General features: G+C 36.2%; 2 protein-coding genes across 11 annotated transcripts in view; one reads left to right on the top strand and one right to left on the bottom strand.

The window, feature by feature from the left end:
• Nucleotides 1–7632, bottom strand: part of ZGRF1 (zinc finger GRF-type containing 1) — an 81758-nt gene extending 74126 nt beyond the window's left edge. Inside the window, exons 1-3 of one of the 4 annotated variants that reach the window (XM_082728745.1) lie at nucleotides 7445–7632; nucleotides 4021–4110; nucleotides 1541–1621 (exon numbers count right to left, since the gene is read on the bottom strand). In XM_082728745.1, the coding sequence (XP_082584871.1) occupies nucleotides 1541–1621; nucleotides 4021–4041 (102 nt within the window). In that variant the 5' untranslated portion in view covers nucleotides 4042–4110; nucleotides 7445–7632. Of the gene's footprint in view, nucleotides 1–1540; nucleotides 1622–4020; nucleotides 4111–7210 lie in introns of all 4 variants that reach the window. The other 3 variants (XM_082728746.1, XM_082728747.1, XM_082728744.1) reach the window with 3 other exon arrangements.
• On the top strand, nucleotides 7582–27103 carry LARP7 (La ribonucleoprotein 7, transcriptional regulator). Of its 7 annotated transcripts, none has more exons than XM_082728751.1 (14): nucleotides 7585–7812; nucleotides 9095–9214; nucleotides 13956–14156; nucleotides 14594–14694; nucleotides 14796–14879; nucleotides 14996–15160; nucleotides 15255–15348; nucleotides 15428–15784; nucleotides 15872–16016; nucleotides 17653–17801; nucleotides 18635–18753; nucleotides 21924–22083; nucleotides 22310–22401; nucleotides 26503–27103. In XM_082728751.1, the coding sequence occupies exons 3-14, from the start codon at nucleotides 13958–13960 to the stop codon at nucleotides 26581–26583; spliced, it is 1746 nt and encodes a 581-aa protein (XP_082584877.1). In that variant the 5' UTR covers nucleotides 7585–7812; nucleotides 9095–9214; nucleotides 13956–13957; the 3' UTR covers nucleotides 26584–27103. The 7 variants fall into 7 exon arrangements, with proteins under 7 accessions (XP_082584876.1, XP_082584877.1, XP_082584880.1 ...); XM_082728754.1 differs by having other exon boundaries at nucleotides 7626–7812; nucleotides 15431–15784; XM_082728750.1 differs by lacking the exon at nucleotides 9095–9214 and having other exon boundaries at nucleotides 7582–7812.
• The last annotated feature ends 445 nt before the right edge of the window (nucleotides 27104–27548 follow it).

The raw sequence follows: 27548 nt of genomic DNA, 5'->3' as shown, positions 1-27548 counted from the left end.
AGTAAATGGAGCAGATTGCTCTCCCTAAGTGGGTGGGCCTTATCCAATCAGTCTAAGACTAAGTAAGAGAAAACTCCTGCCTGACTGTCCCTAAGCTGGGACATAAGTATTCTGCCTTTTGATTCAATCAGAAACACTGCCTCTTCCTGGGTCTCAAACCTCCCATCATTTATACTGAAACTACACAATTGGCTTTGTTGGGTCTCCATCTTACCAACCACAGATCTTGGCACTTGTTAGCCTCCACAATCACATAACCCAATTCCCTAGAATAAATTTCTTTTTTCCCTTTCTCTTCATGCACACACACACACAGATTTGGGGATCTGAGTGGCTCAGTGAGTTAAGCATTTGTGTTTGGCTCAGATCATGATCCGAGGGTCCTGGGATAGACCAGGCTCCTGCTCAGTTGGGGGTCTGCTTCTCCCTCTGTCTACTCCCCAACCTCGTGCTGTCTCTCACTCTCTCTCAAAAAAAAATAAAAAATAAAAAATAAAATCTTTAAAAAGAAAAGATTAAAAAAGAAAGATTTACATTTCTTTATATATTTCTGTGTAAGTACATATATGGCTGAGTTCTAAAGAAAACTTCAAAGTTGGAGAAGAGAATGAGCCCACAAAAAATACTTAGATATCAGTAAGCAACCTCAGGAAAATGTGGTGTCACAGAAGTCAAAGAATTATTATGACGAATGGAACAGGCAAGAGTGTTGCATAAGGTCATAAGAACTAGTGAGAGAAAATTACAATTTGGCAGATGGAGATACTTGGGATGAGAAAAAAAGCACATAAAGAAGGATCACTATATATAGTAAAGTGAAAGATCACCCAGGTAAATAATTCTCTCAAGACTGACAGGATCAGGGGCGCCTGGGTGGCTCAGTGGTTTGGGCTGCTGCCTTTGGCTCGGGTCATGATCTCAGGGTCCTGGGATCGAGCCCCGCATCGGGCTCCCTGCTCCGCAGGAAGCCTGCTTCCCTCTCTCTCTCTCTCTGCCTGCCTCTCTGCCTACTTGTGATCTCCGTCTTTCAAATAAATAAATAAAATCTTTAAAAAAAAAAAAAAAAAAAAAGACTGACAGGATCATATCATAACCAAAGTAAGATTCAAAGAAAATGTGAAAATAGAAGAACTCTACAAAATTTTTGGAAATTGGCAGCTTTCCTAAAACAGTGTGTCAAACTCTATATGTACCATCTCACTCTGAGCATTACAGTGTTTGAAATATATTTTAAAAGGTTTTTTGTACCATTAAACTCTTATTTTCTGCAAAGATAAAAATGTTTCAAAATACCTAAAAACTTTACAAAAAATCCATTTCAAATTTTAAAAATCAAAACAAAGTAAATACTATTTACTGAACTTTTACAAATTTTAATTTTAACAAATTAATCACTGTAATGTGGCAATTATTGGACAACTTCTGTTTTCATACCATATCAGCTTATGGACATAGCCAACATTTTACCATCTACAGAGTCTTCTTAATATTCAATCAAAAGGCAAGAATCTAGCTTTTCAGTCAACTGCTTTGTACTTACTTTGTTTCCTAAGTGAGTGATCCTCAGAATTCCATCTTGCCATACTTTTGACTTCTTCATCTTTTGATGAGTATACAGTACCTTATTTCCAAAAGGACAAAAGAAATGGTTTCTACTTACATGCATTTAATGTTGCATATTCTTATACCCTTCCTACATATAAAAAATATTTAGACATCCTTTATTGAAGTAAAAGATACCATAACGATAAAAACAAAACATTAAGGATCCTGCCCCAATCAGTTGGTAAAGCATGTGACTTGGATCTCAGGGTTTTGAGTTCAAGCTCCATACTGGGCATAGAGTTTATGGTTATTTTAATTTTTTTTTTAAAAATCAATCTTAAAAAAACTAGGTAGTAAAAGGCAAGGCAGGGTTGAAAGAAGTAAAATCTAAAGAGAAAACTGAAAAGTTAACTGAACAACAAAAATCATTTTGAGCTTTTCAGTTGTCAGTGGCAAGGAAAAAATTTGTTGGGTTACACAGAAGTCATGATCTATGCTCAAAATGTAGTCCAGAGATTCTTAGAGGTTCCCAAGACTTTTTCAAGGTTCTTGAAATCAAAACTGCTTCCGTGATGTTATTTGCCTTTTCACTCTTATTTCTTCAGACATGCATAGTGGTCTCCCAGGGTTATGTATGTATAATGCTGCGAAATTCATTTTCAGACTAAATGCAGAGGCAGATCTGAGAATCTAGCGGTCTATTAAATCAAATGCTAAGAGGACTTGCAAAAAAAATGTATAGCAATGCTACTCTTTTCTTTTTTTTTTTTTTTTTTAATGCTACTCTTTTCAACGTGTTTTTTTCTGTTGTTGTTTTGGAAAATATACCTATTTCCATTTTTAAAAAGTAATTTATATTAAATGTAATGGTTTTTTTTTTTTAACGAATTAATAAATATTTTTAAAATGTCTGTTACAGGGGCGCCTGAGTGGCTCAGTGAGTTAAAGCCTCTACCTTTGGCTCAGGTCGTGATCCGAGGGTCCTATGATCGAGCCCCGCATTGGGCTCTTTGCTCACCAGGGAGCCTACTTCCTCTTTTCTCTCTCTGCCTGCCTGTCTGCCTACTTGTGATCTCTGTCTGTCAAATAAATAAATAAAATCTTTAAAAAATAAAATAAAATAAAATAAAATGTCTGTTACAAGTTCTCATATGAGAGACAGCAATAGGTATAAGCCCCATAATCAGAAACTCTCTGGGCTCCTCCATAATTTTTTTTTTAAAGACTTTATTTATTTATTTGTTAGAGAGAGAGAGCGCGTGCGACCACAGGCAGAGTGCAAGGCAGAGGCAGAGGGAGAAGCAGGCTCCCTGCCGAGCAAGGAGCCCAATGTGGGACTCAATCCCAGGACGCTGGGATCATGACCTGAGCCGAAGGCAGCTGCCCAACCAACTGAGCCACCCAGGCATCCCCTCAATAATTTTTTTTTAAAGATTTTATTTATTTATTTGACAGAGATCACAAGTAGGCAGAGAAGCAGGCAGAGAGAGGAGGAAGCACTGAGCTACCCAGACGCCCCTCCTCAATAATTGTTAAGAGGTTTAATAGCATCCTAAGACCAAACAGTTTAAGAATCACTGATCTAGGGGCGTCTGGGTGGCTCAGTGGGTTAAGCCTCTGCCTTCGGCTCAGGTCATGACCCCAGGGTCCTGGGATGGAGCACCACATCAGGCTCTCTGCTTAGCAGAGAGCCTGCTTCCCTTCCTCTCTCTCTGCCTGCCTCTCTGCCTACTTGTAATCTCTGTCAAATAAATAAATAAAATCTTTTTTAAAAATATTTAAAAATTAGTAACATTCAAAAACAAGATTCACTGATCTAGGGGTGCCTGGGTGGCTTAGTGGGTTAAAGCCTCTGCCTTCGGCTCAGGTCATGATTCCATCGGGCTCTGCTTGGCAGGGAGCCTGCTTCCTCCTCTTTCTACCTGCCTTTCTGCCTACTTGTGGTTTCTGTCTGTCAAATAAATAAATAAAAATCTCTAAAAAAAGGAATCACTGATATAGATAGAAGAGGCATGGCACTTCTTCAGAAGAAATTATTTCCTGATCACAACGAAGAGCTTACAAGAATTTTTATATAACTAACGTGAGTAGTAGGCAAGAGATAAAATTGCCAGAAAAATCGAGGGCTATATTTGAGAAATACATACTTATACCAAAAAAATTATTCACTGTTTTTCTGATATTCAAATTTACCTAAGTGTCCTGCTTTTAGGTTTTGGGGTTTTTGTTTTTTGTTAAACCTGTCAACCCCAGCAAGACATCTGTGAAATGTGGAAGGAAGAAAGAAAAAAGGAAATTGTGGGGAGCCTGCCTGGGGGGCTCAGTCAGTGGAGTATGCAACTCTTAATCTCAGGGTTGTGAGTTCAAGCCACACTGGGTATAGAGATTACTTGAAAATAAAATCTTAAAAAATTTTTAAAATAGGGGACTTAAAAAAAAAAGAAAAAAGGAAATAGTGAAAACTGTAAGACTCACAATAAATTCCTGGTTTTCCATTATTTCTTCTGAAATTATACACCAGTCAGGTCCAAAAAATAATGGTGCTTATTCAATTATTTATACAACCTAAAATGAAAATAGACAAAGAATATTCAACCCCGATGAAAAGAGTATCAAATCCAACTGTTTCCCACAAACTCTTGACACAGAAATCTAAGAGTTCTAAGACTATGTGATTACCAAATCATCTGATACCAATTACATAATAAAAGAGTGATCCCACCTAGTGGAAAAAGAATTTTCCAAGTAAAAAGACAGCCAAGTAAAATGTATAAAATAATTAGTAGTATGCTAAGTTTTTTTTCCAAGTGCCACAACATGGATCAGAAAATGATCCCTCTTCCCCCACATTTGAGTTTCTTATACAGAGCTTCAGCTTTCCATTTTCTGAATTGCTATGGCCACCACAAGATGGCCCCCTTGTGTTCTTAATGTTCCCTTTTATAGCTTAAAGTCAAGAAAATCAAAGTATCCAGGACCTAATACACAAATTTTATATCTTAAAGTCAAGAAATCACAGTATCCAGGACCTAATACACAAATTTCCTCTGTAAGGAATAATCTTTTCACTATCACTACAATAAGGACTGTATTTATCCTATGCTACTGGATAAAACTGTTACTGTGGGCAAATTTGAAAATCTAAAATAACTGATGGTGAATTGAAGAAGTAAATAGAGATGTCAAAGAAAAAATCTTTTTTTCTAAAGGAGTGGTTCCAAAGGTATGATCCCTGAACCAACAGCATCAGCATCACCTGGTAAGTAGTTAGAAATTCAAGTTCCTGGGTCTTATCCTTGAACTTTTAAATCAGAAGGTCTGAGGTTGGACCCAGTGCTTCGCTTTAACATGCCTGCAGGTGATAGGGATATATGCTCAAGTTTGAGAACAGAGGGCTAAAGACCTAGGATGATTAAATAAAACTATTATTTGCAATTCTGGATTCAATTCCCTCTTCATACATATAAGATAAACCACACACATATTATTTATAAATTACATGTATTTATTTAGTACTTGCTTTAGTATTTGCCAGACATTGTTGGGTTGAGGTATTAAAATGAACAAATACTATTTCTAACCAAGGAATTTCCAGGACAGCAGGTTGATAAAAAGTAATTACAATAAAACATGTCAGAAATAAGCACAGGAGGGGCACCCAACTGGGTCTACGGCATCAAATAAGGTTTCTGGAAGAACATAAATATTTAAGCTATAAGCTGAAATAACCATAACTGAAAGAAGATGCCAGGAATGTATTTCCAAACAAGAATTAATATATACAAGGGCCTGTAAAAGACAGAGCAAGGCATGACCAAGGAACTCAGTACAATTAAGGGGTCTATTTAAGACAGTGAACAGTGAGAGAGAAGACTGAAAAAAATGAGCAATAATCGGAGTCAGAGGAACTTCTATGCTATGCTGAGCTGTATAACCTTTATTCTATAAAAGTGCAAAGGGTACAGTTTTAAGAATAAGATTACATAATGACTTGTGTTTTACAAAGATTACACTGGTTGCTGAGATAGGAGAGATAAAGGATTAGGCAAATGAGAGATGAATACTTGACCCATAACATAGTTCACAGGACAGGACACAGGCCTACAGAGAGAGGCACTGCCTTCCAGAGATAAAACTCCCATATCCCTCTACTCAAGCCCAAAGGAATTGCTAAATGCCTAATGAATGCCAAGAAAATAACAGAGGTCCAGCAAAATACATCATTCACTACTGCTTTTAGAGCAACTTGCTCCCAATACTGAATGTGTTGGACATTTTACATCTGTATGAGATTACAAGGTGTACAGTGCTTGGCATGTGGCAGTTATTGATATGAGATCTCTTTAATAAGAGTTATCACTTATTCAATGTAACTTTATGCTGGACACTTAACATGCTTTAAATGCTCACAATTTTATGGTATAGATACTATTTTTTACATTTATTTTATAAGAAAGGAAACTTAGGTACATAATAGTAAGTAATTTGCTCAAGAACACAAAATAAGTAAATGGCAGATTCAGAATTCAAACTAAGTAGCCTAGAGGCCCCTGGCTGGCTCAGTCGCCAGAGCATGCAACTCTTGATTTCCAGGCCATGAGTTCAAGCTCCATGGAGGGCATAGAGTTTTCTTTTTAAAAAAAAAAGAAGAAGATGAATGAGAAATTTTTAAAACTAAGTAGTCTAAATTCTGGTGCTCCAACTCACAAATATGACAGGACTATTTATTGAGTACCTAGCATGTCAGGCAAAAATTGGACTATATTATATACATATTTGTCACTCTCAGAATCCTGAAGAGTAAATATTATCACCACAAAATACAGATGAGTAATCCAGTGTTTACTAATTTAAGTTTACTTATAATCTATTTAGGAACTGCAAGATAAATTCCCCATTGTTTTCCTAAATTAGAGTTAATACTTCAGGACTTACAATTTAAAAGGGACTGTGAAGATCAATACCCTCGTAAGTGGTAAATTAGATTATAACAAAACAAAGACAAGCTTTTAAAAAAAGGCTAACTTCATTTTTAAATATTTAGAAGAGGCCTAATTCCTACATTCGAAGTAGAGTCAACAGCCCCCCGCCCTTTTTTTACATCAACTAGGAAATACGGCATTAGCTAACAAATGACGTATTTAAGTGAAGTGCAAATATAAAAAAATTTTCTGAACGTCTTCATCTAGCCACATCAAGTGTTGCTGACCCACCTCCAACATGTAAAAGTTTAATGTACAAAGTTTTTAAGGCAGTATGGAGACCTCAGATGCTCTGGTAATTATATAACCACAAACACGCACACATATCCCCCCCAACATAAATATTCCCATACGTCCTTACGTTGCTTTATACATTCATATATAAAATTCGGTGTTCTCAATAATATATGAGTCATTCCTCCTTTTAACTATGAGATGTTTTTGGTCTTTTTGTTTGGGAACAAGCAGGACCTTTAGAATCTCTAAACGGTTCATAGATTTAAAAGTTCCAGAGTCTCCAATCCAAGATCCTGTTAAGTAGCCATTCATCCAAAATAAGACAAGCCCACATTTCATTTGCCGAAATAATTACCATGATAATATGTAACCAAAAGGCACAGAGACTTAATCCTCTGTCAGTCCTAAATGCAAAAACCAAAACCCTCTCTGGTCTTTACACTTACGCTGGAACTGCAAAGCAGAGGCTGGGGAAAGCGGTAAAGACGAGGGCACAATTTAACAGAGATTCCAAGCAGGCTGTGACTGCCACTATCCAAACCTGGTTCCATATAGCACCAGCAACGGTCCGCTTCTGGCGGAATAGATTCTTTCAACCTTTTGCCCTAAATTGCGACGCCACCTCTCGCTCAAATCCCTTTCCCTAGCCACCCTCACCCGGGGGAAACAACTGACTTCACCTGTCCATAAAATCCACTTTCGAATTTCCCCGGCGAAAGTCCGTGACGTCATCAAGCGGGGACCACACCAGATCAGGACCCACCTCTCAGCCCGCCCACCAGAACCGGCGTTTTTAAACCGCCAATCAAAACTTTTCACTGTCTGCCAGCCTATTTGGTCAGCCGGGTAATCCGACGCACCGCCCTCTGCGCCAGCTCACGCCTGTGACGTAAACGACGGACGCACAGTCTCCGTGCTGGTCTTTTCCTAGGCGTGCCGGAGAACGGTGTCGCTCACCCTATGACGCGGAAATCAGGACTATAAGCATCTGGAGGCGACAAAGGTGAAGGACGGAATCACCGGCCCCGTATTTGGGGAATTGAACCGAGTAAGTTTCAGGTAGACCGTAGATAGTGTCCCAAGGGTTGACTGAGGTTTCAGTTCCTCTGAGTCCTTTCTAACCCAGTTCATTTTATCATCTTTCGTCCCTTTTACTTCGTCCCCTCCCACAAACCCATCAGTTTGCTTGGCCTAGTTCTCTATGCGCACGCGCAGAAGTCCTTTGGCAGCCCTTGTAATTCCAGTTTTCAGAGGTTGGGGGCGCGTATTGTCCGGCGATGGGAGATTGGGGGCCCGCCCGGCTTTTGGCGGCCCCTTTGGGAAAGGATGGGTGCCCAGGTCGGCCGCAGGCCAGGGTGAAATTGCCTTCGTTGATCTGAGCCTTGGCGGCCAAAAGATAGCGAATGTGAGGACTTGTTCTACAGTTAGTCATTTTCTTTTTCAGGATTCTAGTTTTTGTCATCAGAGAATCGAAAATCCAGGTACGGAAGGGAGCTAACAAATTTTAAGTGTCAAGTGGAGTGTACTGAGCGCCCCAAAAAATGTGCCTGAGGGAAAATGGATAAGGAGACAAATTAGGGGAGACGTGGTGGAAAGCTCCATGTAAGATGCCACTTCACGTGGGCCTTGAAAATTGAATAGAGGTTTTTAAGGCAAGTAAGACAAGACCTTCAAAAAAGCAAAGGCATACAGGCAAGGGTGTTCTGGTACCGTTCTAGTCAGCCATGACTAGAACAATGACTTAACGTTTTTGACACATCATTTCCTCTAAAAATGATGAAGGCTGTGGATGAGCTTCCCAGGAAGGTGCATACACATGTCAAGACATTATACATGTAATTTTGTTGGGAAATTGTGAAACACCTTGAAACGGCCAAAACACGAGATACTGGATATCTTGTCTAGCTCACTCTTTCAGCTTATCTCTTTCATTGTCTTTGAGTTACTTTACATTTGTGTAAGTTGTGGGAAATGATTATAATGGAAAGTAGTCTTGAAATTAATTAATTTTGCAGTTATTGCTCTAGCCAGTTTTGCACCTATTAACGAATTTCTTTCAGTGTTCTTGATAGTTTTTTAATGGAATATTTTTTAAATTATTAATTATTTATTTTAACTAGGCCTCACACCCATTTTGGGTCTTGAACTCACTGCCCTGGGACTGAGTCTCATGTTCTACTGACTGAGCAAGCTAAGTGCCCCCTCCCCAAACTAGTTTGCAACACTTAAACTAGTTCCATGATTAATTACTTAAATAAAATATCTGACATGTATTCATTTTAAATCAATTTATATTTAAATGCCTTTGTTTAAAATTTATCTTTTAACAGTTTCACAGAATTCACAGGAATGTTTGAAACTCACCCAAAATTCCATGGACTTTAGGTTGAGAATATCTGAGTCAGAACATAGAATGCATCATGACAGGCTGTAAAAGGTTCTACTAAAAGGTAGGCAAATATGAGGGAGTCAAACTTACCAGAGTTTATTTGCTTACCTGAGCTTGTTTTTAACTCAGCTAGTTTTGTCCAGTTCACTTAATCTTTAAGTCTCTGTTAAAAAAAAAAAAAAAAAAAGTTAGAAGACACCACCTAATTGTAATTGTGAGGATTTAAAACTATATGTAAAGTAACTAGTAACTGGCATTTTTACACAGTACTTTTATTATTTCTTTAAAGCCCCTGTTTAGGGGCGCCTGGGTGGCTCAGGTCCTAGGATAGGGCTGGCTTTGGTCTCTCTGCTCAGCGGGGAGCCCGGGAGCCTGCTTCTCCCCACCGCCTGCTGCTCTTCCTACTTGTGAGCTCTCTGTCAAATAAATAAATAAGATCTTTAGAAAATAAATAAGGCCCCTGTTTAAAAGCCAGTTAGATGTCCTTGATCTGTTTTTTAGACTTACATATTATGTTATAAATAGGCGCTGAGGAATTTTTAATCTTGAAAGTTTTAACATTAAAATCATAAAATTAGATCTGTGTTTTAGACAAGTTACATAGCTTATGAGAAGGATAAACGACCTCTAGAAATGTTTAAAAACTATTCCCATATTACAGTGACAGTTGTGGAAAATACTGGAAGGAGATAAAAGCCATTCCAGAAGTTGAATTGGTAGGACTTAGTGACAGATTGATAAATGATAAAATGGTAATAATGTTACATTTTATCAAGTGTGTGAGAAAGTAGACTTAGAGAATCTTTACTAACAAAAGTTAACTTCCTGACTTCCCCACCCCCCACAGCCTTTGCATTGGAAAGTTAAATTGTGCTATATCTTGTTGCTTTGTGTTAATCAGTATCTTCCTCTTATATATGTATGGAGGTATATTTGATTATCTACAGAATATATTTCTTAAAATCACAAATTGCAAACATGTTAGGTACACGAGGCAAGAGTTTTAGAACTTAATTTTCCAAGTCACAAAAATAATCCTTAGCTGAGGCTATGAAGGAAAGTCTCTGAGATGAGAATGATGAAAAAACTGATTTCAGGAAAATTTTTACTTTCTGCACTTCTGCAGTTCCATCCTCTATTTCCTTAGATGGCGGTTCTAACAAGGAAAGGAATTGGAAAGCTGGTAGTCTGTCCTTTATGATTTGGAGTTTTTGTAAAAGGAAAAGTTAGCACTGGATCTTGCTGTATTGATAATTTGTAGCTTCCATTTTATTTTATTTATAAACCTACGTCTTTCGAAAGAACTTGAAATGCTAGGGTGCCTAGGTGGCTCAGATGGTCAGCCTTCTGCTCAGGTCGTGAACCTCCATCTGGGAACAAACCCCAAGTGGAGCCAAGGGCTCAGCAGGGAATCTGCTTCTCTCTCTGCCCCTCCCCCCTACTTGTGCACTCTTTCTCTCTCCCAAATGAAGATATAAAATCTCAAAAAAAAAAAAAACTTGAAATGCATAACACTTTGCTGTATGAGATCCTTTTAAATACATTATTTAGCAAATGTTTTGGTTGTGGATCAAGCTAAAGTACTTGCCTTCGTGGTTTTTGCATTCTAGTGTGTTAGACAGTAAAATTATAATTACAGGTAGGATACAAAGTGGTGACAGGAATGGGTAGAGTTAAGATTGTCAGGGCAGAAATGTTTTAGATTGAGTGAAAGAAAGGCCTCTTTGAGAAAATGACATTTATGGAGACCTGAATGAACAGAGAAGTAATCCCTACAGATGTAGCCGAGAGGGTAAAGAGAACTGCGAGAATGAAGGCCTTGAAATGGGAATGGCCTTAGCATGTTTAAGGAATAGTATATCATAGTTAGAGTGAGCCTGTTGGGAAGAATTGTAAGGCCAGATGGAATAGTGCCCAATAGACCAGAGTAAGGACTTGGATTTTGAGTATGATAAGAAATCTTTGAAGGATTTTGTCCCAGGGATTGACATGCCCTGGTTTACATATTTAATGATTATTCTGACTACTTTCTGGAGATTTGATGATAATGGAAGAAGAGTAGACACAAGCACAAGTTACACTGTTCTTGCAGTAGTTCAGGCAAGACACAATAATAGTGTGGACCAAGAGGTTGTAATAAAAGAAATAAAAAATATTCTTATTCAGAATAGATTTTATAAAGGCAGAGCTAACAAAAGTGCTCCTGGATTTGTTGTGGCGTATGAGGAAAAGGATTTCAGAATTTTGGGCTCAGCAATATTGTGATTGGTTGTGTTCTGAGATGGGACAACAAGGGAAAAAGAGGTTTGTTAAATTTGAGGGTTCAATTTTGTCATTTTCTTATAAAAGAAATACTTAAGGTAAATAAGTGGAGATGTCAAATGGACAATTGAGTATTGGAATGGGGGGAGCTAATGGGAGAAGTCAGCACTGGGAAATACAGGTTCATGAAACATCAGCATGTAGCTGAGAAGCTTAAAGCCGGAGACTCTCAGAAAAGATATTTGTGGAGTTAAGAAGGGAGCCCAGGACTGAATGCAATTGTGGGGAGCTTATAAGGGTAGAGCAAAGTAGAATGGTCCAGAAAAGGAAATTGAGAAGGAGGGGAACTCTCCTGGAAGCCAAATGAAAATGTCTTCACTGGAGAGAGTTTAACTGCAGTTGCTGCTGAGAGGTCCAGTAGTCAGTGGAGATCACTGTTTTTAGTTTCCCTAGAAATGTTAGAAAGGAAAGCCTGACAGGATGGGTTAAAGGGAGAATATGGGGTGAGGAATGTGGTTATGCAGCACTAAATGACACCTAATTGTTTTTTTGAGTGATTAATTCAGACGAGTAGCTCCATTTTATATGCATCTCAATAAATGTGTCTTTACTTGCATATTTTCAAAATTGGCACTTAGTTAATCTACTGCAGCCTGTTTTTAAAGTGCCAAAATACTCTTTGGTTGGTTTTGGTGACACTGCATGTTTAGTTGAAGTTTTGAAGTAAAATGCCTTAATGGCTTTGTACTCTCTTAACTGGATGTCGCTTTGAAACATTTTCTGTTAATCTCTGCAGGGTTGCTGCTGGAGTAACTGATTCTGACTGACAGGGTGAACAGATACAAATAGGCTTTGATATTAGAACCCCTGGGTGGTTCAGTGGGTCCAGGGAGGGCCTTCTGCTCCGGTCATGATCCCAGAGTCCTGGAATCAAGTTCCCTATCAGGCTCCTTGCTCAGCTGAGAGGCTGCTTCTCCCTCTGCCTGCCCATTCTCCCTGCTTTTGTGTGTGCGCACCCTCTCTCTCTCCTTGATGAATGTGACAAATAAAATGTTTAAAAAGAAAAAAAAAGGCAGAAGGGATAATAGGGACGGCATCTTCATGTCATCTGGAGTCCCAGACCCAGCACTTAACCAAACTCCGCAATTAATCTACATCTACTTTTCCCCCCCTTACCTATCACAGCATGTGTGATAAGGACCCAAGTATTTTAGGTCACCTTGATATGTAAAAGCCTTAGCCCCTGTTTCCCACCTATCTCCAGTGTCATTCTTGTTGCATAGGTCCAAGGCCTTCATACCACCTAAGAGTGGCTCCCACCGGGGTGCAACAGAAGAGTCGGAGAAAAACTCCCTGTACATCTTAACTCTCCTGTGTCCAAGAATACCATATCACGGGAGCCTGGGAAATATAGTATGGGAAAACCATGTTTAGGTGTTTTTTTCAGACAGGCCCGCACCATCCCATGCCCTATGTTAAGGCTTTGCTCATTTGCTTATTTTTGCTCTAGCAATGCAATGAAGATGACACAATTATTCAATAAATTTTTGAGCGACTCTTCTGTGCCCTGGAATGGCAATGCATCATAAACAGAACAGAAGCCTGATTTCATTAATACTAAATTCTAGGAAGGAAAAAGAATAAAACTGTCTAATAAGTGCAATGGGAAAAAAAGAAGGCAAATTTGTCTGGAAATTTGCAGTTTTAAATATGACTATGGTAGGAGACTTCACGGAGGGGACACCTGAATAAGACGTCAGCCAGTGGGGGAGTAAGCCATGTTATTTAGGCGTAAGTGAAAACAGCAAATCCAGAAGGCTCTCAGTTGAAGATTGGCAAGCCAAATTTTAGGAAAAGCCAAACACCATTATCGCTGGAGCTGAGGGAACAAAGAGGCATGCAAGGTTAAGGAAGGAAGGGCTTGGGAATTGCTGTCCAGGAAATAAAACATTGGAAAGGGAAGGTTCCATGGAAAAGAAAAAGCCAGTCCTCTAGCTTACCATTTGAATTGTTTCTAGTTAACAGAAATGAAGTTAAGGGCACCTGGCTGCCTCAGTAGAGCGTGGGACTTATCTTGGGGTTGTTGTAAATGCAAGGCGCACTTTGAGTTTACTTAAATAAAACCTTGGAGCTTGTAGGTGGCTTTTAGGTCTTGATGCTTTTTGCTAAGTGGGAAGCAAGCTACTCCCTCCGCCCCTCCCACTGCTCATGGGCTTAGGGACTGAGCCACCCAGGGGCCCCTGAATACTGTATTTAAAACACCTTTGAGTTTGCAGAGATAAAGTGCATTAAAAAGTAAAGCTAGGATTTATGTAGGAGGTTAAAAATTTTAAAAGTAAAAACAAAGGGCAATGAAAAGCAAATAGGTAAGAGACTAAATTTGATCAAAATTTAAAAACCACTAGGCCACTGAAAAATTTTGTGTTACCCCAGATTTTGTCCTCAGCCAGCCAACTTCGTTGAGCCCTCGGGCAATTTAAATACCAACCTGAATTATCACGTGAGATTTAAATATTGGCCTTTTTCTTTTCAATTAACAGGAATGGAAACTGAAAGTGGAAATCAAGAGAAATCAATGGAAGAAAGTACTGAAAAGAAAAAAGAAGTAGAAAAAAAGAAAAGGTCACGAGTTAAGCAAGTGCTTGCAGATATTGCTAAGCAAGTAGACTTCTGGTTTGGAGATGCAAATCTTCACAAGGATAGATTTCTTCGAGAGCAAATAGAGAAGTCCAGAGATGGTTGTAAGTTTACTTGCCTTCACTATATACAGTGGAACGTAAGACAATGTACAAAATATGAACTATGTCAGTTAAATAGTACATAGTATGGTAGTACCACATATCATTTAGGGGTAGAGTACATAAAAACCGTGGAAATGTACACGTGAAAAGAAGCTCAGTTAAATTTTTGTGACGGAGCTTTTGGCAAGCTCAGGTATAGCAACTGACACTGCTAGGTCAAGATTTGAGCCCAACACTGGGCTAAGAAGTTACTCGGTGTTTAATTCATCCCTAAGTTTAATTCATACAAAGCATTTTATGGAGAGCAATTCAAAAAACTTTTAAATTATAATATAAATATATAAATATAAATTTTTAATCATAAAGGCAGTTTTGACTACATAAATACATTTTACCCCCAGTTTAGTATTTATTTATATTTACAATTCACTTGTTAGATGTTGACATATCACTCCTCGTGTCTTTCAACAAAATGAAAAAATTGACCACAGATGGAAAGTTAATAGCCAGAGCACTAAAAAGTTCATCTGTTGTAGAGGTAAGAATTGTTCATCTATTGTAGAGGTAAGTTAAAAATTGTTAAAACTTAATTTACCAATAAATTAGTTTATTATTAACCTCATATACTCAATTTCAAAGCTGGACTTAGAAGGCACCAGAATAAGGAGAAAAAAGCCACTGGGTGAAAGACCAAAGGACGAGGATGAACGGACAGTGTATGTGGTAAGAAAAGCTCAAAGCTAGAGATCACAAATGACAAACATTTTTTATTAGGAGTGAAAAAATTTATTGACCTCGAGACAGTATTTGTATGTAATATTGCTTCTAATTTACAACAGGAATTACTTCCCAAAAATGTTAATCACAGCTGGATTGAAAGAGTATTTGGGAAATGTGGCAATGTTGTTTATATAAGCATACCACATTATAAATCTACTGGAGATCCAAAGGGATTTGCCTTTGTGGAATTTGAAACAAAAGAACAAGCAGCAAAAGCTATTGAGGTAGGTCCAGAACCTAAAAAAGAAAGGCAAAAAAATTAGCAATTGTTTTAAATAGTAACAAAATTAAAAGGCTTTAATGTATTGATTTTTTCAGTTTCTTAACAACCCACCAGAAGAAGCACCAAGAAAACCGGGTATATTTCCTAAGACAGTAAAAAATAAGCCTATTCCTGAGCTTAGTGGATCAGGTAATTAAGTTTAAACATTAATAATTAGGTAAACGTAATGATATTATTAAGTAATTAAGTAATGATAATATTATTACAGAAGAAAAGAAAAAGAAGAAGAAGAAGAAAGGCCGAATTAAGAAGGAAGACAATATGCAGACCAAAGAGTCAAATATGGACACAACTAAGGAGAGTGACAGTAAAATGAAAAGATCTAGGACAACGTCTGAGGGATCAGAAGTAGAGACAACTGAACCTCAAAAGCCGCCCTCAAAAAAAAAGAAAAAACGGGAAAGACAGGAAAGACAGGAAGTTTCCGGCTTACCTGTAGTCAGAACAGGGAAGAGGAAGAGAAGTAACTCTGAAGCAGAATACCCAACTCCCAAACCAAAAGTAAAGAAAACAAATCAGAAAGACAACATTAAAAAAGATACAGAAACTTCCAAAGAGAACAAAGGTACCAGAAGCCATAAGGTGTAAATGACCAAAAGGAAAAGTTGTTTTCTTAAACTTACTTATGTCTATGTTTATTTTCTATTTTAAGACTTGGAAGTCTCTACTGAAGAGGAGAAGGATACCGGAGATGTGAAAGATGGATCCCTTTTAAAAGCAAAAAGGAAGCATAAGAAGAAACATAAAGAGAGGCACAAAATGGGAGAAGAGGTTATACCATTAAGAGTCCTTTCAAAGTAAGGAGATTACAGTTCTGTTGAAAATTGACGCTCTCCATCACCATTGCTAAAGTGCAATTCCAATTTGTATTTAACAGAGTTGCATATTAGCAACAGTCATGGCATGTAGCCAAGATCTGCAGATTATAGATTCAACGCAATTGAGGATTAAAAAGGAACCACCACACTAAAACATGGAAGCACTTATTTTTACCATGTCACAGCAAGTGCCTCCATGTTAAAGTAGAGGGCATTCCTTAACAGACTTAAACAGTTTAAATATACCCACAGATAGGCAAGTCCATGAAGTTTTCCCTAAATACAAAAAATGCAAAAGTAAGACTTACCATCACTAAAACATGGAAGCACTTACTTTTTTAGTTTCAAAGCAAGTACATCCACGTTTAAGTGGTGGGGAGCCCGGTCTTGAAAAAAATGTGAATCCTGAACCTGTAAAGTAAGGTTTTAAAATTATGTCCGTTTGGAGACACCTCCACTGAAACATGGAAGCACTTACTTTTTGTTTTACACAGCAGGTACCCCCATGTTAAAGCAGAGGGGAATCCCCTTGGACTCATATAAAATTAACCAGTTTGCCGTATTACATTCGGAGGCATAATTTGGGTTCACTTCTACTAAAACATGGAAGCACTTACTATTTTAAAAATAAAAGAAAGTATTTCCATGTTAAAGTTAAAGGGAGTCCAATTCAATGAGGGAATGAAAGCCAAGAGAAAAAAAAATGTAAAGTACTATACCTTTGAGAGGAAAGTGTTTCCTAGTTTTCCAGGCTTGTACTCTGGCCGCAACTATCCTCTTGAAGGTTAAAAGGCAAGGACTTCAGGCACTTGTATTTATACTATTCTTAACTGCTGAATTCCTTTTGCCTTTTTATCTCGGAGAATCATTACAAGAGGTTTTTGTTATTCTAATGTATCAGCTCTCAGGGAATGTATGATCCTGGGTGGGTCTGGATACTTTTTTTTTTTTTTTTTTTTTTGAAGTATACAGATGTCAATAATAACTGCTAAGACCATTACCACCAGATATCCTCCTCTTTTTAAAAAAAAAAAAAAATCCCCTATCTGCTTGTTTGATGGCATAGATTAGAGTAACAATGAGTGCTCCTGTGGAGCCTTGGAGAGGCATTGTGTTTCTATCTGGAGGAGCTCTAGCTGTTTGAAGAAACATCTACATGTTAAATGTATGTAAATAAATAAAATGCTTCCATGGGGTGTTTTTTTCTTCTTAGAAATTCCTTTTGATTCAAGTAAATACTAAGGATTGTTATCTCTCAAATTGGAACCAGTTTAACAAATACTCTTTAAATTATAATCAGCCATTATTCCCTCAGAGATGACAAATTGTTGTTGTTTAATTAATTCAAAGCTTTTATTTTCATAAATAAAAACATTGGAAGCATAGTCAAGAATTAAAATTGCCAAATTTAAAACATTTAATCTGAATGTTGGATCAGGGAAAACTCCCCTTTTCATATTTCCTGGATCACTTGGAACTCAAGAAGTAATTTGAATGTTATGTGTTTTAAAGAAGGAAAAGTTAGGAGTGGTTACAAGACACTGAATATATATTTAGATATTTTTATTTGCTCATCTCTGTTCACTACTTCAAAAGTACATTCTTTTCATTACAGGAGCGAATGGATGGATTTGAAAAAAGAGTATTTAGCACTGCAAAAGGCCAGCATGGCTTCCTTAAAAAAAACAATATCCCAGATAAAGTTGGAGTCAAAAATGGAAATAAACGGAGTACCTACTACATCTGAGATAAAAAATGAAAAAAGTAAACAAGCACTATGATAGTTTTTGTAGCATTATATTGTATTTATATACTAACATACTAATTCTGATTTATTATAGGCTAAATCTTAATCTTTTAAAACTTAAAAATGCAGTGGTAATTATTAGAACAATTACTGATTTGTTGTGTCCAAATGTGCTGTTTAAGCTTTTCATAAGAATATTTGAAGTGGTTGTTATAAAATCTGGTTTTTTGGGGCCCCTGGCTGGCCCACAAGATCATGCCACTCTTGATCTCAGGATCATGTGTTTGAGACCTACATTGGGTGTAGAGATGACTAAAAATCTTTCTTAATGATTTAAATTTGCATTCTTAATCAGATTTAGTAATGAGTAACTAGTTTATGAATTGGGCTAGTTTGTAACAGCAATAATTGTAATTTCTCATCTGTAATTTTATCCTAATATATTAAGATATAGTTTGAATTCTTATAAGTTGAAAATACAAATTTTCACATTTTAATCATAATGTTTATAGATTATTTTATGTGTTCTCTTTTTATTTCTTTATTAAGTAAAGTACTTTATTCAGGTAAGGGAAAGGGGGCGGGGTTTTTTGTTTGTTTAAGGTTTTACAAGTGTTCCTCTAAAAGCACTTTGCAATTAGAGTGATAAAAGTTTTGGTATTTTATTTCGTGGTAGTCTGCAATAAGCAGTATGGCAATTACCCTAATTACTTTACAGTTAAATTTAAATTAAGTAAATTTAAATTATTTAAATCAGCCTAAGAAATCATTGTTGTTTTCAAGTGGGCATACTAAGTATTAAATTAAGTGTAAGAGGCTTATTTCTGGTCTTTCCTTTTCAAATCAACAGCAAACAGTGAAGAGGGTTGTCCTCAGGAAAAGGTTAATGCAGCAGGACCACAGTTTGTGAGTGGCGTGATTGTGAAGATCGTTAGCACTGAGCCTCTACCTGGCAGGAAACAAGTCAGGGTAATGCTTTTGTGTGTCAAGGGTAGTTGTTGTTCTTTCCTCTTTAAAATGTACCCCTGTGAAAATGTTTTGCATTATAGAAAACAAAGCAAATCAAAATAGAATATATTCCTATGTGGAATAATACTTGGAGGATTTGATTCCACAGTAACTCTTGTGTTTGACTTGAAGCAAAATCTGAAGTCTGAAATTGAAATTCTTCAATGGATTAGATTTGCAATGAGTAAAGTTGAAACATCCTTCTATAGAACTGCACTTTGTGCTTATTTTTCTTGGTGCCCTTAATGGTTGATTATTGTATAGCTGAATGAGCAATCCTTACTGTAGACATTATAACTTTTTAAGTTCTTAATATTCTTTTAAGAATAAAAATAGTAAGATGCTGTCATAATATTATTTCTTTAGGGGACATTGTTTGTTTTCAGAGAAAAGGGGTTTTAGAAAATACTTCCTGCCAAACCTTTTAAAGATTTGTTCAACATTACAGTTCATCTGAAATTATTTTAACTTTTAATCATCTGCTATTATTTGATTTTTGAAGCAAACTAGAGAGTTTGTAGTTTGTTTTCATTGGAGCTCTTAGCTTTCAGTAGGTTCTGAAAGATTTTGTGATCTAAAAAAAGTCAGAACTATTTTCATATAAAAGAGTTATAAACATGCTTATTTTTAACTTAACATAAACTCTTTTTGTCTATTAGTCTTCTTGGAAATTGAAATTTTTTCCTGGGAGAAATGCAGAATTTTTCTGGAGAAAAGAACGTTTGTTAATTTTATTTTTTTTAATGTTGTTATTACTTTCAGTCTGGGCTGTTTTAAAAATGTGAAACAGTTACAGGAGAGTTAAAATATATTGAAAAGCTACAAAAATTTTGCATACGTATGCAATGTTTTATGTAATTTACAAATTATTATATCTACTGCTCTGCAGTCTTTTTTTACTTCTGTACTTTATTTTTGAATGAGCAATAATCGCGACTTGGATAAACCTCATTGGCTATGATACTGCCACTGCGCAAAGCTTGTATTTTATTTTTGAAAGCCTTTCTGTACCAACACAATATTTTTTTCTTATTGACAAATTCTGTGTAAAATGTCCTTTGGCATAGCAGATATATTTGAAATTGTTACACTGCCATGCATCATCGTGTAGTATGTTTACATTTTACATAGACTCTTACTAGTCACAGTTTTTAACTTGCATAAATGAGGTTGCTCACTGTAATTATCTTGTAAACACTCTTTATCTGGAATCCTGTTTCTATCCTGTAACATCCTTATCACTAACACATAAATTTAGTTTCTGTTTACAATATTGATGAGGTATTTGGCAAATCCCAAGTTGGTATTACCAACTTGAATTTCAGAGTATGGTAGCAATATAGAATTTCAGGTCAGAAGGCTTAAAAATTGAGGATGTAAATGATGCTGTGGCTAGTTAAGTTGCAAAAGATTTAAAAGTAAAATTAGGCAAAGTTTGCTATTTGGAATAATTGTCATAGACTTTATATTCATCAAAAATTTTTCTATTATCTAAATAGTAAGTATATCAAACATTCTTCATTTATTATCATCAAAATCATAAAAACAGGTTAGCAGTTGCTTTTATTTTCCTGGAACAAAAACTGAGTTACATGGTGGTTATTGCTGTCTGACTTGCCCTTGTGATTACCAGTCTAATTTGTCTTTTAAAGAAGGGTTTTTAGTCCAGAGATTAGCCAAAGTTATAATGTGTATATCATAAATACCTTTTGAATTATAGTAATCTATCTGATAAATCAGTTACAAAACTTACTATTACCATTTAACACATTCAGATTTCATCAACTTGATACCAGTTATTTGTCTTGTGTTCTGTTTAAATTGAGTACTAGAGTATATAGAGAAATGGGAAGAATTGGCAAGTATATTTCTCTTCGGTTATCTTATTTTTTCATTAAATTAGCAATCATTTATTATGTGCCTATTTTGATGGGCAGTATGCTAATAGTAGGGATGAGTTAAGACTTAGTTCCTGGCTTTGTAGGTTTTTACTGCTTATTCTTTATTATTAACTAACTTTTCTAATTTTATGATCAAATAATATTTTCACATATTACTCCGGTTTTTCTGTAATTCAGACTTTAAAAACCAATATATGAAAGTAATCTAAATTCCTTGTGGCTTGAAATTTGAGTCAATAGGAAAGGAATCCAGATGGGTAAAACACTTTTATTTAAGCTGGGAACCTCCAGTAATTTCGTTAGCTTTCTGAATGGAAGTTGATGAATGAAGACTTATGTAACATTCCTGCATAATTGCATTGTTTACACCTCAGAACATGCTGGGGAAAAAATGATTAGAAATGCAGGAATCTTGTTAATTTGCCCTCACAGCAGGCATTATAGATAGAACTATTCCTTGCTGCCTGACTACTAGTTCAGAGGAGACCTGTTTGGTATTTCATCAGAAAGTATGAACTTTTGAGCTATATTACCATAGATCTGCTCCGGAACCTAGGATTTTTGTAGGTTCCCAGGGAAGTTTTTTTTCGTGAATTCGAAAAAGTTGAATGTTTATTTCATACATTTTAGGTCATGAGTGATTTTGTACAGATGAGTGTAAACACCTTGTCCACCAATCCATTGTGGATTTTTTGGTTTTTGATTCTATTCATTATTGTAACTACACCAAGATTTGCAACCTTTTTTTTTGTTTGGGGATTGGCAGAAATTACTTGATACTCTGCTCTAGAAATATGTTGTCCTTATGGAGTGTTCCCATTCTAGTTAATATTTTAGGATTGTGGTTAATTAAAAGAAAGTTATGATTAGAGTTCCCACTTTTGTTCAGATCAGTTTTTAAGAGTATCCATGTGTTTTACGGTGCCTGGCTGGCTCATTCAGTGGAGTGTACGACTGTTGATCTTAGGAATTTGAGTCCAAGCCCCATATGAGGAGTAGAGATTCGTTAAAAATAAAAAATCATTAAAAGAAAATATTTGTATGTATTTTAGAAGAAATGTTTAATGTAGGATAGTTACTCATTTTAAATTGTATATGGCTGACTTATAAACTACATACATTCTGGCACAACCATGGGAATAATTTTAGGATTATTGTGAAACATTTTTATTATTTATTTAAAGTCTTTATTTTATTATTTATTTAAAGTCTTTCTAAATTTTAATGCAGGATACATTGGAAGCAATCTCAGAAGTTGTTTATGTTGATTTGCTAGAAGGGGATACAGAGTGCCATGCTAGATTTAAAACTCCTGAGGATGCTCAAGCTGTAATAAACGCATATACAGAAATTAAAAAGAAACACTGCTGGAACCTTGAGATCCTTTCTGGTAAAAACTCATAGATTCTTCTTTTTAAGTAATTCTTACTGAAGGGTGATTGTATTCTATTTTCATAGTTTTCTTGGAAAATTGGTTTAATTTTCATATTCTAATTTGCATAAAGTGGTATTAAATATAATCAGACAACTACAGTTTTTTTTACTGAAATGTGATTAATGACTTGAATATGTTTCTTCATATGTATAAGTGATAATTGTGTTTGTTTGTTTTTAAGGTGACCATGAGCAAAGGTATTGGCAGAAGATTTTGGTAGATAGGCAGGCAAAACTTAATCAGCCTCGTGAAAAGAAAAGAGGCACTGAGAAGGTAATTCATTTTTCGGTTTTTGTTGTCATTGTCATTTTTCGGTAACCTAACTTCAACATTCAGTTGAATGTTCTCTGAAAGTGTAGCCTTAAAATAACTTTGGTTTTGCTAGACACAATAATGATTTATATGATATTTACTGCATTTTAGATTGTGAGAGAATACTTGTTTTTCTGGACTTTGAAATACATAAATTAGAGTTATTTTACCCATAAGGGTACATAATTTAGATTCTTCTTGTTTTCCTTTCTTTATTCTAACAGTGGTGGCAATTTAATTTAAACAATATTTCTAGCTGCTGTGTTTTGTAGTTTAATTGTAAATTATTATTTAAAGATTGTCTTAATGGTAAAACACGATGTATTTGAGAGTGTTTGGTTTTGGCGGGGGGGGGTTATTAAAGATTTCATATATATATATTTGATAGACAGAGATCACAGGTAGTCAGAGAGGGAGGGGGGAAGCAGGCTCCCCTTTGAGCAGAGATCCTGATGTGGGGCTCTATACCAGGACCCGGATCATGACCTGAGCTGAAGGCAGAGGCTTTAACCCACTGAGCCGCACAGGAGGCCCAAGAGTGTAGTTTATAAAGTTATGATCCTCCACAGATAATATTGGGAAACTTTATGCCTAAGGTTTGCTATAGCAATGATAAGCTTTATTCATTTTTCTCTAGAATACTCAAGAAGTGAAGCAAATTTAAATACATTAAATAATTTGAAGCAAAACTATCAGTAATTTTGCTTTAAATGACAGTTATTTTTCATACTACTGTTGCTTGTGAGCTGTAAGGTTTATTCTTTTAAAACAAATTATTAGCGAATGCCTGGGTGGCTTAGTCCGTGAAGGTGCTGCCTTCAGCTCAGGTCATGATCCCAGTGGGATCATAAGGCTACAAGTCCTACATAAGGCTTTTCGCTGAGTGGGGAGCCTGCTTCTCTCTCTGCCTCTGCCTGCTTGTGAATGCGTGTGTGCACACACTCTACCTCTCTCGCTCTTTCTCTGACAAATAAAGAAATAAAATATTTTTAAAAACAAATAAATAAAAGAAATTATTAATGTGTAAAGATTAGTACATCTGTAAGTACTTAGGACAAATTAAGACACATAAAAACTAATAACTATTACCAAAATTTTAAAATGCCTATGATGAGATAAAAATATGAAAAGTTTCGCATTCTTCTATGAATCATTAGCACTTACCATCATCCTTCCTGTATTTTAGGTTTGTTGATTTGGGATTCTAATTCTGTTTGTTTTAGTATATAAAAATCTAGTCCTTTTTCATCAGCGTTGCATTGCCTAGGATTCACTGGAATATAAGATTATTAGGGGGGAGGTTTCCTAATGGTCTTTGTTAATTCTGTTTGCATGAATACAGACTGAATTTACTGAGAGATGGGAAGGCCTTGTCTCTCTCACACCCCCCACACCCAGCCCCAGAGACTCTTTCAGGTCTATGAGGTGTTAATTTCAAAGCCTGCTTGAAATTATTTAAATGTTCAAATCATTGATCCAGAGCTCACAACTAAAATGAAATCACTTTGTTAAATAATAGTTATCCTTCTAATTGGTGTGAAGTTTCATTTAAGTTGTATATGTTTTTAAAAGTAGTAATTAGTCATTTGGTTTCCTTGAGAGATCTGACCTTCATAAACTTAATTCAAGGCAAGGAAATAAACACTGACTAGGGAGTTTTATAAATTGTGTTGGAACATAATGTGTAGCTCTGTTACTCATTTGGAAAGTTGTTTTCTGATCTCATTTATCTGTTGTACCACCAAGCTTTTTCTTAGCATGATTTGTTTCATAAATAGTACAGGATCCTAGTTGAAACTATGAAAGTAGCTAGTTGGCTTCTATCACAACTTGAAAATAAGGTACTACACAAAGTGTGTATTGTACAGGACTTTTCAGAGGAAGCAATTAGTATGTCAGTTGACTTTTTTGATAATTCATTTAATTAATATTTTTTGATTGCTCATTTTTTTTGCCCACTCTTCTAGGAACTGGAGATAGAGCCAACAGTAGCAAAATGCCTGGTTTCATGAACTTTGCATATGACCAGTTTAGGTCAGGTGATGACAGGTGCTGTGTAGAATAATCGAAGGGTATCATGAGATAGCTTTCCATCAGGTGAGGTTGTCTGGGAAATTCTTGAAAGTGACATGAACACAAACCTTAGGAAAGTAGAACAAGCAAGCAGGAGACTTCAAAGGCATAGCTTTCCATGCACAGGCAGCAGAAACTGCAGAAGCCTTGAAGAGAAGGAAGAATACTGGGAGTAAGCACCTTATTAAAGGAAGATAAATATTTAGAAAAAAATTTAGCAGCCAACCAAAAGTATGACATTAGTACTTTTCTCATATGACAGCTTTACATTACTGTGCATACAGTAATGTTACATTACTTGGTACAAAATAGAATTAAAGAACAGCAATGGTAATAAATTTGGCTTCTTAATTTTCAGCTTATGATGCAGGGGAGACTGGGGACAGTTTCCTAAGCCCCAATCAGTTTATACAAAATTAAAAGACAAAAACAGGAGTAGGTGAAGGAAGAAGTTAGTTTTTACATATGGTATTTTTCATGTAAAAATCAAATGTGGGTTCTCACAAAAGATCACTAAGATGAAGGAAATATGTGCCAGATAGGGTCTCACTCATTCTTGCTAAACCAAGCCTTTGTAGCCTTTCCTATCACTCTGAGCACATTAGTAAAATTAGATAACAGCTACCGGAGACAGAGTGAATCTTTTTCATTTGTCTTTATCTTGTAAAGCATATTTGAAATGTTTTTATCACCAAGCTCTTTTCTGTACAAATTATTGGTGGTTAGATATTCAGCAGGTAAAGACAGAATTCACTATATCTGTGAGCAGAGTTATAAATAACTTATATTTTGACTCACTTCTCAGATGAATAGGCTCTTAGTTTAATCAGCTAAAAAATTAAATAAATTAAAGTGACTCTCTGCCAGTGGCCGCAGTCACCAAACACTTGAATGAAACTCTAGTGAGTACTTAACTAGAATCTGTATTTTTTTTTAAGATTGGAGAAATTGCTTAAAAGTAAAATCTTTTGTTGGGTGCCTCGGTGACTCAGTTGGTTAAGGGACTGCCTTTAGCTCAGGTCATGATCCTGGAGTCCCTGAGCAAGTCCTGCATGGGCTCCCTGCTCAGCAGGGAGTCTGCTTCTCCCTCTGAACCTCCCCTCTCTCATGCTCTCATGTGCATGTGTGCGTGCGCGCTCTCTCAAATAAATAAATAATAAAACCTTCTTTAAAAATTTTAAAAATGAAAATAAAATATTAAAGTATTTATGTAAGGGTATAATAATAAGTACTTTTTTAAAAAGATTTTTATTTATTTGACAGAGTTCACAAGTAGGCAGAGAGGCAGGGCGGATGGGGAGCAGGCTCCCTGCTGAGCAGGCAACCAGATGTGGAGCTCCATCCCAGGACCCTGGGATCATAACCTGAGCCAAAGGCAGAGGCTTTAACCCACAGAGCCAGCCAGCCAGGTGCCCCAAAGACTCTCTTTCTGACCAAACTTTAGACAGGCTTCTCTGAGCCTTCTTTTCCTCCAGGCCTAAAAGCTTAAAATTTGCCAGCATGGAGTGGCTGGGTTTTGGGGGGTTTTTTGTTTGTTTGTTTTGTTTTGTTTGGGGATTTTTTGTTTGTTTGTTTTTAAGAATTTATTTATTTATTTGACAGAGATCACAAGTTGGCAGAGAGGCAGGCAGAGAGAGGAGGAAGCAGGCTTCATGCCGAACAGAGAGCCTGATGGAGGGCTCAATCCCAGTACCCTGAGACCATAACCTGAGCCTAAGGCAGAGGCTTTAATTCTCAGTGATGTGGAAGGGAAGTGGGAATGTTTTAGTAATTCTAAGATTTAAAATCTATCATACTTAATAAACCACAATCCTAAACAGTTCTCTCTGTAATTGATTTGGGCTAAGCTTAATTTATCTCATTTGTCTACCTTTCTCTCTTTTAAAACAATTTTATTCAAACTGATAGTTGTGAAACTTTTTTTACTCATAATTATCTTTTTGTTTTGTGTATCCAATACCTTATAATTTCTAATTTCTTTCTCCACAGTTAATCACCAAAGCTGAAAAGATTAGACTTGTGAAGACTCAACAAGCAAGTAAACATATTAGGTTTTCTGAATATGACTGAGAAACAGTTTTGGATCACCTCTTGAGATTTCATTGGATACTTGAACTTTTCGTAGTAAATCCATTTTATTTTGGTAGTAATAAATAGTGTTTTTCTGAATCCTATGTTAATTAGAAGAAACACCTTTGTTCTTTAACTTACAAGACTTTTTCTTTGGACAAGTACATTGTATACCACAGTTTTTCATTAAACATTTTATTTGCTGAAATTATTTATACAAATCAACCTCAAAGTGATTCAGTAAATATGTTTTGAACATTAATATTAATTTTGTTTTTATATTACAAAAACAATAATATTTGCAAAAATATTACTACATAGTTTAGAAAAAATATTTGACAGTGGATGCACTGTACTTCTTATTTTGTAGTTTGCTTTTTCCTTTTCAAATATTTTTTCATGTTGATTTATACAGAAACTTATGTGTGATATTTCATTCTGTTTATTGTACTTTCCTTATCTGAGCTTCCACTGAATGGGCCATATCAACTGTTTCCAATTAAAATGTTAACCTTTAAAAGTATTGAGTTTGTTTCTCATAAATGAAGTTAAACATTTGATTTTCTCTAACCAAAATACCAGATACTGTGAACACGGCGAGGAAGAAATCTTCTAAGAATCAGCCTTAAGCGTAACGGAACTCTCTATCATTTTATTCAGAAAAATCTCAGACCTAGCATATTTAAGTCCTTCTTAGAACTGAACCTACGGGGCCTTTCATGACTGGCACCTTAATCCCTTATCAGAATATCAAAAACAGGGGCACCTGGGTGGCTCAGTGGGTTAAAGCCTCTGCCTTAGGCTCAGGTCATGGTCTCAGGGTGCTGGGATTGAGCCCCGCATGGGGCTCTCTGCTCAGCAGGGAGCCTGCTTCCTCCCTCTCTCTCTCTGCCTGCCTCTCTGCCTACTTGTGATCTCTGTCTGTCAAATAAATAAATAAAATCTTAAAAAAACAAAAAGAATAT

The sequence above is a fragment of the Mustela nivalis genome (assembly GCF_964662115.1).
Source record: "Mustela nivalis genome assembly, chromosome: 4".
Lineage (NCBI taxonomy): Eukaryota > Metazoa > Chordata > Mammalia > Carnivora > Mustelidae > Mustela > Mustela nivalis.
Note: the sequence above shows the minus strand (reverse complement) of the source record. Positions and strands in the feature narration are given on the sequence as shown.